This window comes from Vulpes lagopus, chromosome 2 (genome assembly GCF_018345385.1).
Source record: "Vulpes lagopus strain Blue_001 chromosome 2, ASM1834538v1, whole genome shotgun sequence".
Classification (NCBI taxonomy): domain Eukaryota; kingdom Metazoa; phylum Chordata; class Mammalia; order Carnivora; family Canidae; genus Vulpes; species Vulpes lagopus.
This window is the reverse complement of record NC_054825.1, coordinates 163,869,620-163,879,279: the sequence shown is the minus strand read 5'-3', so window position 1 is coordinate 163,879,279 and position 9,660 is coordinate 163,869,620. Positions and strand designations below refer to the sequence as shown.

Below are 9,660 nucleotides of genomic sequence, written 5' to 3'. Positions count from 1 at the left end.
CACGGGTAAAGAGAACTGTTTCAAAAAGCTCCCGTGTTGACTTATTTATTTGTCAGGACCTCCAGAAACCGACCTCCTGGAGAACCCAAGGGACCAGACCACTCCTCCCCAGACCTACGAGTCTGAGTCTCCCGTCCCCACCCGCGCATTCCGCGGCGCCCTGAGAATCCAGACCCCACTCCCTGACAATGAGGTTTCGGGGGAGCATGTTTATTCATAATTCAATTCAATAAATATGGCTCGTGGAAAGGGGTTGGAAGGCCAGGGAGGGGCGTCTGCGCCGCAGCCGCGCCCCCGGGGGTTAGGGTTCCGGAGTTTCCAGCATATCCGCCAGGGCTCTGGAGAGGAGGACGCAGAGGTTAGACAGCTCACCCCAAGGCTCTTAGATAGAGATGTTAACCTGCCCATTTTACCGACAAGGAAATGGAGTCCCGGTCATCCAATCACTCAGCGGGCCTGCGCCTTTCTAGACAGGGCCCTTAAACTGCCCCCTCCGCACACTTACTGGTACAGGGAGGAGGAGAAATAGTCGACGTAGCTTCCTGTGGGAGAAGAGAGAAGAGGCTTGAGGGGTACGCCGCAGGTGAAATTAGGCGGCCACTGATTTCACCGAATCCGGAATCAGGACTAGGCTCCGCCTCTCTTTTTCCTAATTCCTTCCCTAAATTGAATTCCTTCGTCTGGGACTCCTTTCAAGATCTTGCCCCTCCCTCCTAGCTCAGGGTGTTCGGGTCTTCCAGAAGCCCCCGTCCTTCCAAGGCTACCTGCTTTGGCCCCGCCCCCAACTCCATCCCCCGCCTACTGGGTAGGCCTCAGCACCTGGCCCCACCTCTCCCTCGGCCCAGGCTTCGCCCCCCGCAGCCCGGCTCCACCCGCAGACTCCCAGCCTTGGCCACGCCCCTGCGCCTGGCCCCGCCCCGCGGCTTCTCGGGCCCGCCTGTCAGATTTGGCTCCGCCTCCGCGGAGCTAGCCCCGCCGGGCTCCGCCCACGCTCACCTGGAGTGCAGACCGTTTCGCAGACCAGCGGGCAGAGGTAGCAGAACTGGCAGTGCTGGGGGTGGGGATGGGGAGGGACAGAAGTGTAAGACAGGGTCGGGGCCGAGCCAGGATGGGGCGGGTACCGCACAGGGGCCCGAGTCGAAGGTTAAGGTCAGAGGTGGGATCGAGTGTGGAGTCAAGGCTGCACCGGGGTAGAGGCTTGGGTCAGTCTGAAGGCAGAGGCCAGGATTTGGGACTGGGTGCCCAGCGGGTCCCCGGCCTCCCTGGGGGCCTGGTGGAACCTGGGTCCGGGGAAAGTGTCACCTGACACTGGTCGCAGTGCTCTCCCATGTTCTCCTCATCGCAGTGACAGTTCTCACATTCAGTGCATCTCTGGGAACGGGAGGGTTCTGGTTTGGGTATATCGTTTGGGAGCCATTCTCCAGTCCTCCACCCTGCCCACGATCATTACCCCCCTCCCCCCACTGAGTTCAGCAGCTTCCCCCTTGTTTCCCTCTTGCAGGGTGACAGCCTGTCTCTGTGGGCTGGACCTGTAGATGTTCTCTTCATGCCTTGTCCTTATTCTCCCCACAGCCTGCCAGGCCCCAGCCCCATTCCACCTGCCCTCTGTCCCCATACTTGCAGGTACAGCTCAGGCCTCACTCCCTCCTGGCCCATTGCCCTAGCCTCCTCCCCAGCTTCCTGGCCTCCAGTCTGTCCCCTACATGGCCCCAGAAGTGTCTTTCTTCAACTGGCACTGCCCCTACCCCTCCTTTGCTCAGAGCAGGCCCAAAGCACCTTAGAGCCTGGGGACAAACTCCAGGGACAGCCTGGAGGATGGACCTGGGCGGGGCACTCACATTGCAGAAAGAGCAGTAGCCACACAGGGACCCAGGCTGGTAGTTCCCGTACTCCTGGGCACCCTGCAGATCTGTGGGGACAGGAGAGCAGCCGTGAAGCGGCCCGCTCTGCTCCTCCCTGCCCCCACCTGGCCAGATCACTTACCCGTGTCCTCGCCACTCTGCTCCTCACTGGAACCACCTCCAGGCACCTCCCTCCTGGCCATTGGGTCAGGGATGATGGTGAAGGGGAGCTCCTCTTCCTCCAGCCCCTCCTCCTCCTCTTCCCCCTCCCTGTGCTCCTGGTTCAGTAGGGCCCTCTCTTCCCTACTCTCCTCCTCTTCTTCTTCTTCCTCTTCCTCCTGGCTCAGACTGAGGCCGTGACCTTCCTCCTCATCTTCTTCATCCTTGTGGTCCAGGCTGCCATGGCGGGTGCCACCTTCTCCCCGTTCCGAACTTTCATCATCTTCCTCGTGGGAGCCCTGGTCCTCTTCCTCCTCTTCCTCCTCAGAATCTCTCTCCCTCAAATGGCTTCTATCCTTGACCCCCATGTGTTCTGGGGGCTGGTGGCTAATCTCATCCTTGCTGGACCCTCTGTGGCCAGTTCCTTCATCTTGGTGGCCTTGTTGCCTGTGGCTGGGAGCTTGGTGGCCAAGCCTGTCAGAGATGTCCTCTTCCTCAGGGACTCTGTGGTGGTGACGGTCGGGGACTGCTGACTTGTATTCATCTGAGAAGTCCTCCTCCTCCTCAGTGTTCTTGGCGCCTGGGGGTTGGGAGCTTGCAACGTGGTGGCTGAACTTGGCTGAGATCTCCTCCTCCTTCTCATCTCCAAGGCCGTGAGTGTGTCTGGGAATCTGGTGCCAATGTTCGGTGGACACAACCTCATCCTCATCTTCTTTGTCTCTGTGGCCTTGGTGTCCGTGGCCAGGGATATGATGATGGTGTTCATCTGAGACGTCTTCATCCTCTTCCTTCCCATGGCCTAGGTGCCTGTGGGCATGGTGTCCGTACTCAGTGGACATAGCATCATCATCATCATCATCATCTTCTTCTTCGTGGCTTCGGTGTCCGTGGCTGGGGACATGATGAGGATATTCATCTGAGACGTCTTCATCCTCTTCCCTCCCATGGCCATGGTACCTGTGGGGCTGGTGTCCATACTCTGTGGAGACATCCTCATCATCTTCTTCTTCTCCATGGCCTTGGTGTCCATGGCTGGGGACATGATGGGGATGTTCATCTGAGACGTCTTCATCGTCTTCCCTCCCGTGGCCATGGTACCTATGGGGCCGATGTCCATACTCTGTGGAGACATCCTCATCATCTTCTTCTTCTTCGTGGCCTTGGTGTCCATGGCTGGGGACATCATGGGGATGTTCATCTGAGACATCCTCATCCTCTTCCTTCCTGTGGCCTCCATGCCTGTGGGCCTGGTGTCCATACTCAGTGGAGACAACCTCTTCTTCCTCATCTTCATCATCTTCTTCTCTGTGGCCTCCATGTCCATGCCTGATGATATGATGGCGATACTCGCTGGACACAACTTCATCCTCGTCCTCGTCCTCGTCCTGTTGGCTGTGGCTTCTGTGGTTGGGGAAGTGGTGCCCGTGCTCGTGTGAGTCACCCACAGGTTCATTGTCATGGCCTCCGTGCCCATGGGCCTCCCGAACATGCTCTGTGAAGACCTCCTCATGGTCTTGGTACCTGTGGTCTTGGGGTCCATGGCTGTATTCCCCAGAGACATCTCCATTCTCTTCTCTGTGGTCTCTGTGGCTCCAGAACTGATGTTCATTCTCTGTAGAAACATCCTTGTTCTTGTCTCCACGGCCTCTGTGGCTATGGATGGGATGGCCAGAGTTGCCTACCATGTCCTCCGGGGGCCCCACGACTCCCGCACTGTTGTGCCAGTGGCTGGGGTCTGGCCCGGCCCCTCTCAGCTGCTGGGTCATGGCTGGGGGGAGGAGCAGGCTGGCCACGGCAGCCCAGAGGAGAGTAGTGTGCAGCCATGACCCATGGTGGCCCATGGGGACGGACAAGCAGCAGAGCTTCTCCCAGGGCCGGCTCCAGCTGCCTCTGCAGCTATGTGGATGAGTGTTAGGGTCCTTGTCCCTTTTGGGGCCCTTCTGGTTCTTTCTGCCTGTGTCTTTGCTGTGTCTCTCACTGCCTTTGTGGGTCTGCCTTCCTCTGGCCCTGGCTGCTGGACACCCCTCCAGGGCAGTCTCCGGAGCCCCCTAACCCCCCTCTCTGGCCCTCCCTCCCCACCTCCCAACCAATAGGGTCTCTCTCCTCCCCCCTCTGTGGCTAAATTTACTTTCAGCCCTGAGTTATTCTGGGTCAGTCCCCGCCTGCCCCTCCCCTCTTTCTTCCTCCTCCCAGCTGGGGAAGGGGTAGGTGAAGGGGGTCTCTCCTTAACCAGGAGTGGGGGCCAAGGGCTTGACTTTGTATCGCCAAAAAGTTCATGTTTGGCAGCTGCAAAGAGGGTGGATAGAATTTGAGTGGGCCAAGTTGGGGGCAGGAGGGACCCCTCCAAGAGGAGAGACCCCTGCCATGGAAGGATTGGGGATTAGATCGCGGGGAGTTTCTGGCCAGAGTGGGACCCTTCGCTGAGAGAGGGGGTGACAGCATGAGGCCCCGGACAGGGGAGGAAGGAACTTGCTCCAGTGCTCACACCTATGACCTCTTGTCCCTGGGACTCAGAGCCAAGGGCAGGAGAGCAGGCCAGGCCAGGGCTATAAATACAGCAAGGCGGGTGGGGGGTGGGGGGGCTCAGGTTACCCAGCAGCTGTCCTTGTCAGAGCTGGCCCAAGACACGTGGCCCTGCCTGTCACTATCTCCCACTCCTCACCCTGCCACAATCATCGCAGTAGCTCTTTGGGTTCCCAGCACTCTTTACAGGCCTCCGGCTCTGTCTCTCATTTCTGTCACTCAGTGTTCCCCAGCCATAGGAGTCTATCTTCCTGTCGCTCTGAGCGTCTGCTCTTCACCCAACTCTTTGGGTCTCTCTCTCTCACTCTCTTTCTCTCTCTAAGACAAGGCACCCCCCGAATCTCTGTTCACCCCCTTTCTGATTCTCTGCCTCCTACCTAAGTTTTTGTGTCCCCTCCATGGATTAATGTTCCCCCTCTCTAACTCTGGCATTCCATATTGGGTCCCTGTCCCCCTCTCTCTGGATCTCTGTCCTCTCTCTCTGGTCTCTAAAACCTTAGTTTTGGGTTTCTCTTCCTGCCCCCCCAAATCTCTGTCTTCCTCCCTCTGGGTTTCTGGCTCCCTCTCTCTGGGTCTCTGTCCCCCTCTCTCTGTATCTCTGTCCTCCTCTCTCTGGATCTCTGTCCCCCCCTCTCTGGATCTCTGTCCTTCTCTGGGTCTCCGTCAGGCCGGCCCCGTCTGGCCCTTGACCCCGCCTCTCCCTCGACGCATCCACGAGACTCCCCGCCCCCCCCAGACCTTGCCCCGCCCCAGGCTGAGCTGGGAAGTGGTGGATCCGGTTTGTCCTGGGCGGGTCTGGAATCGGGGTTGGTGGAGCGAGTCTTGGGGAGCTGCATAGATTGCGGAGCCTGCGGCGGCTGCGGCAGCATGGTGGGTCCGGAGAAGGAGCAGGTACTGCGGCCGGATTCCCGGGTCTGAAGGAACAGGGAGCCGGGGGCTTGGCCTCCTGGTTCCCAGGGAGGAGGGCGCTGGAGACCCAGATTCTGGGGTCAGACGAAGGAGGGGGCCTGGCGGGGGGAGGCTCCGGAGGTTGGGGGGCTCTGGACCCCTGGGTCCTTTGGGGACAGATAGGAGGGGGGCTAGGGGAGTCCTGAGGCCGGGGAAGGAAGGCACTGGGGTCCCGAACTCCTGGGCCCCGAGGTGCGGGGTGGATGACTCCGTGTCCGATAGGACTCAGCTGGAGCCCTCCCACCCCTTGTTCCTGTCCTCAGAGCTGGATCCCTAAGATCTTCAAGAAGAAGACGTGCACGACTTTCATCGTTGACCTTACAGATCCGGGGTGAGGATTCGCCCCTGGGACAGACCCCCGGAGCGTCCCCCCAGCGTCCCCGGCCGCTGACCCCCCCCCCGCCCCTCTCCCCCCCTCCTGTCACTGCGGACACCCCCAAGGGCGTGCCCTGGTGGCGCTCTCCCTCCGGGTAGGATTTGGGTCCGGGCAGACTCTTCCAATTTCCCTTCTCCAGGCAGGGTATGTGCTACAGCCCCAGGGCTCCGTTCTGTTTCTTTCATTCCCTGCGTCTCTGTGTCTTCTTGCTTCACATTCTTTGTCTTTCTCTTTTGGCTTTCTGTTTCACTCATTTGTTCATTCATTCATTCATTCATTCATTCATTCACTCATCCATCCAAGAAGCCTTCCTTCTGTGCTCCAAGGGAGCATAATTATCAGGAGCACAGCCCCTGCCAAGGTTCAGATGTTACCTGGGACTGGTGCTGTGTGACGTTGGGTAAATCATTTCACCTCTCTGGGCCTCCTCTGTCAGCTGGACATAAAGAGAGGCCCTACCTCCTGAGTGGGCATGTATTGGGAGGATTTAAACAAGTTCCTGCTTGTGATATTTCTCAAATGGTGCCTGGCACATGGTTTGCACCAGAGAATGCCTGCAATTATCACTGGAAGGTAGTAGTTTCTACCTTTTGCAGGCCCTGTGCTTGGGCTTGGTGGCCAGGGGCACTTGCATGAGTCCCCTGGGGTGTTTGCCTACCTTGAGGAGCTCCTGGCATTCTGGGAAGGTCTCTCCAGTGGACTCTGGCTTTGAAGTTGTTTTCAAGACAATCTTTGGGGTGTGGGAAATGTCAACATTACTAACCTAGTGTGTGTATGCCATATTAGTTAGTGGGGGATAGCTTACAATGATGTATAAAATAAACATTTATAGATAAAGACCTACATTATTGGGGGTGAGTGCCCTAAACCTCTTTATTGATGGGGAGTGTGGCCAAGACAGTTTAAAGATCTCTGATCTGGCTGGAAGAGGACCAGAAGGCAGGGAGCTGGGAGCTCTGAAAGACATGCAGCTGGGGTTCCACGGGAGCCCTCGAGGAGGGTCTGGCTAAGGCCAGGGAGGGGACCCAGGGTGTCACTGGTGACTTCTGGTGGGGGGGAGCCAGTGAGGTGGCATTTGAAGGATGAGTTGGAATTTGACAGTTGAAGACAGTATGGAGAGAAGAGTGCGGATTCAAAGCCATGGGAAGGGCATGTGCAAACTGCCCCCAATCGACCGTGACAGTGACAGTGCCCGTTGGAATTGAGAATGGAGCAAAGTTCAAGGAGCAGGAGGCCTCCAAGGAAGAGGGCAGGGCCAGACTTCACTCCCCTCAGGGCCAGGACCTTGGCCTGGGATGCTGGGGAGTGGGAGGGGCAGGAGTGTCTCTGGGTGTGGAAGGAGTCTCCAGGGGCTGGGTGAGGATGTCATGGGAAAATTTCACCTACTTTCACAGTTCCAGTCACCATCTACAACTAAGTTGTTTTTTTTTTTTTTTTTTACAACTAAGTTACAACTAAGATCTCTTGAATGCTGGACAGAAGTCCCAGACCCAGGTCTGTGGCGTCCCCTAGTCCCCTGACACTTGAGGGCCCGCATTGAGCTTGGCGACGTTCCCCAGACTCGTTTGTCCTCTTGGATTCCCCATCTTGGGGACAATCCCACAGTTCAGGGAGCCGAGGAAGAGGCTGGCGAGGGTCTGAGTGAGCCGGGAAGAGGCCTGAGTCAGGCCACCGCTGTGGGGACACAGTGTGGGGACAGGGATGCGAGCTTGGGGACTGACGGATTTGAGGAGTAAGAGGGGAGTGGATGGTGGGAGGATGGCTCCCAGACCTCTGGTCCAGGACCTGGCAGACCGTGGGATTGTCCCCAAGATGGGGAATCCAAGAGGACAAACGAGTCTGGGGAACGTCGCTAAGCTCAATGAGGGCCCTCAAGTGTCGGGACTAGGGGACACCACAGACCTGGGTCTGGGACTTCTGTCCAGCATTCAAGAGATCTTAGTTGTAACTTAGTTGTAAAACAACAACAACAACAACAACAAAAAACTTAGTTGTAGATGGTGACTGGAACTGTGAAAGTAGGTGAAATGTCATGGGGGAAAATGTGTAAAGAAGTTGGGGAAGGGGCATGGGCAGTTCGATGACTTTTTATTTTTTTTTGGATGGAAGAATTTTTTTTTTTAAGATTTTATTTATTTATTCATGAGACACACACACACACACACACACACACAGAGGCAGAGACATAGGCAGAGGGAGAAGCAGGCTCCATGCAGGGAGTCAGACTCCAGGATCACGCCCTGGGCCAAAGGCAAGCACTAAACTGCAGAGCCACCCAGGTGTCCCGAGTTTTTTTTTTTTTTTTTTTTTTTAAGATTTATTTATTTATTTGAGAGAGAGAGAGAGCTCTCACATGAGCAGTGGGGAGAGGCAGAGGAAGAAGGAGAAGCAGGGCTCAGTGAGGGAGCCTGATGCAGGGCTTGATCCCAGGACCCTAAGATCATGACCTGACATCATCACCTGAGCCACCTAGGCACCCCTGGAAGAGTATTTCTTTTTCTTTTTTTTAATTTTTATTTATTTATGATAGTCACACACAGAGAGAGAGAGAGAGGCAGAGACACAGGCAGAGGGAGAAGCAGACTCCATGCACCGGGAGCCGGACATGGGATTCGATCCCGGGTCTCCAGGATCGCACCCTGGGCCAAAGGCAGGCGCTAAACCGCTGCGCCACCCAGGGATCCCTGGAAGAGTATTTCTAAAAAAACCTACCACCTCAAGTCACCACAGCCTCCAGCAGCACATTCACTTGTTTTCCACCTGAAGCTGCTTTTTCGTTTTCTTTCTTTCTTTTTTTTTAAAGATTTTATTTATTTACTTGAGAGAGAGAGAGAAAACACAATTGGAGGGCAGGCAGAGGGAGAGGGGGAAGCAGGCTGCATGCTGAGCAGGGAGCTGGACACATGGGGGCTGGATCCCAGGACCCTGAGATCATGACCTGAGCCCAAGGCAGCTGCTTAACAGACTGAGCCACCCAGTTCTCCTCCACCTGATGATTCTTTCCCCTAAATTATTTGCTTGGCCCCTGGGGCATTAAGTTTGAGACCCACATGGGGTAGCCATGTGGCCCCAGGGCTCTGGGAACACCTACACTCAAGGGAGGCATAGAGAAAGAAAGCCAGAGATGAGGCGGGGACTAGGCAGCCAGAGGAGCCTGTGCCCTGCCAAGGGAAGGAGAGGATTCTTTAGAACCTGGGACCATGCCATTCTGTGATAGACACAAGAGACCTGAATAGAGGCCATTATATTTGGGGTTATAGGGGTAATTGCTGATCTTATCAGGAACGTTTCAGCTTTAGTGGTCACGAAGAGGAAGGGAGGTAGGAGGTGAGAAGTGCAGGGTGGGGAATCTGCCAGTTCTGTCCACCAGAACTTTCTGCAACGGGGGAAATGTTCTATATCCATATCCAATATGGCAGCCACTGGCCACATATGGCTCCCAGAGCAGTTGAAATGTGGCCAGAAAAAAAACCAACACAAAAATGAAATGTGGCCAGCGTGATCTAGGAACTGAATTTTTAATTGTATTCAATTTTAATTTATTTAAATGTAAAGAGCCACATATGGTTATGGTCTACTATATTAGAAGACATCTTAGATTCTGGAACATTCCATGAAGTTCTGTCTATAAGGACTAGTGTGAAGTAGATGGAAGGTAATGAAGGGGTCCAGGGATGGGGTTGAGATAGGTGAAAGGATCCAGAGGGTAAACTGAGGTATGTTGGGTCGCTGAAGGGGGACTCAGGAATGAGGAAGGATGTGTTTGTCTTTCACTCTCCTTGTCTCTGGAGCTGGACTGAGTGTATTCTGTTC

General features: G+C 55.8%; 2 protein-coding genes across 4 annotated transcripts in view; one reads left to right on the top strand and one right to left on the bottom strand.

Annotated features, from left to right (window-relative positions):
* Positions 1-189: 189 nt before the first annotated feature.
* HRC (histidine rich calcium binding protein) lies at positions 190-4,049 on the bottom strand. The gene is made up of 6 exons (XM_041743662.1): positions 1,984-4,049; positions 1,839-1,909; positions 1,303-1,371; positions 997-1,051; positions 506-542; positions 190-338 (listed from the first exon to the last, which is right to left on the bottom strand). Exons 1-6 carry the CDS (start codon positions 3,839-3,841, stop codon positions 302-304), a joined length of 2,127 nt encoding a protein of 708 aa, XP_041599596.1. The 5' UTR covers positions 3,842-4,049; the 3' UTR covers positions 190-301.
* A 1,209-nt stretch (positions 4,050-5,258) lies between these two features.
* The window catches only part of TRPM4 (transient receptor potential cation channel subfamily M member 4), a 41,844-nt gene continuing 37,442 nt past the window's right edge, over positions 5,259-9,660 (top strand). The window contains exons 1-2 of one of the 3 annotated variants that reach the window (XM_041743661.1): positions 5,259-5,393; positions 5,735-5,802. In XM_041743661.1, coding sequence (XP_041599595.1) covers positions 5,391-5,393; positions 5,735-5,802 — 71 coding nt within the window. In that variant the 5' untranslated portion in view covers positions 5,259-5,390. Of the gene's footprint in view, positions 5,415-5,527; positions 5,803-9,660 lie in introns of those variants that run through there. The other 2 variants (XM_041743660.1, XM_041743659.1) reach the window with 2 other exon arrangements.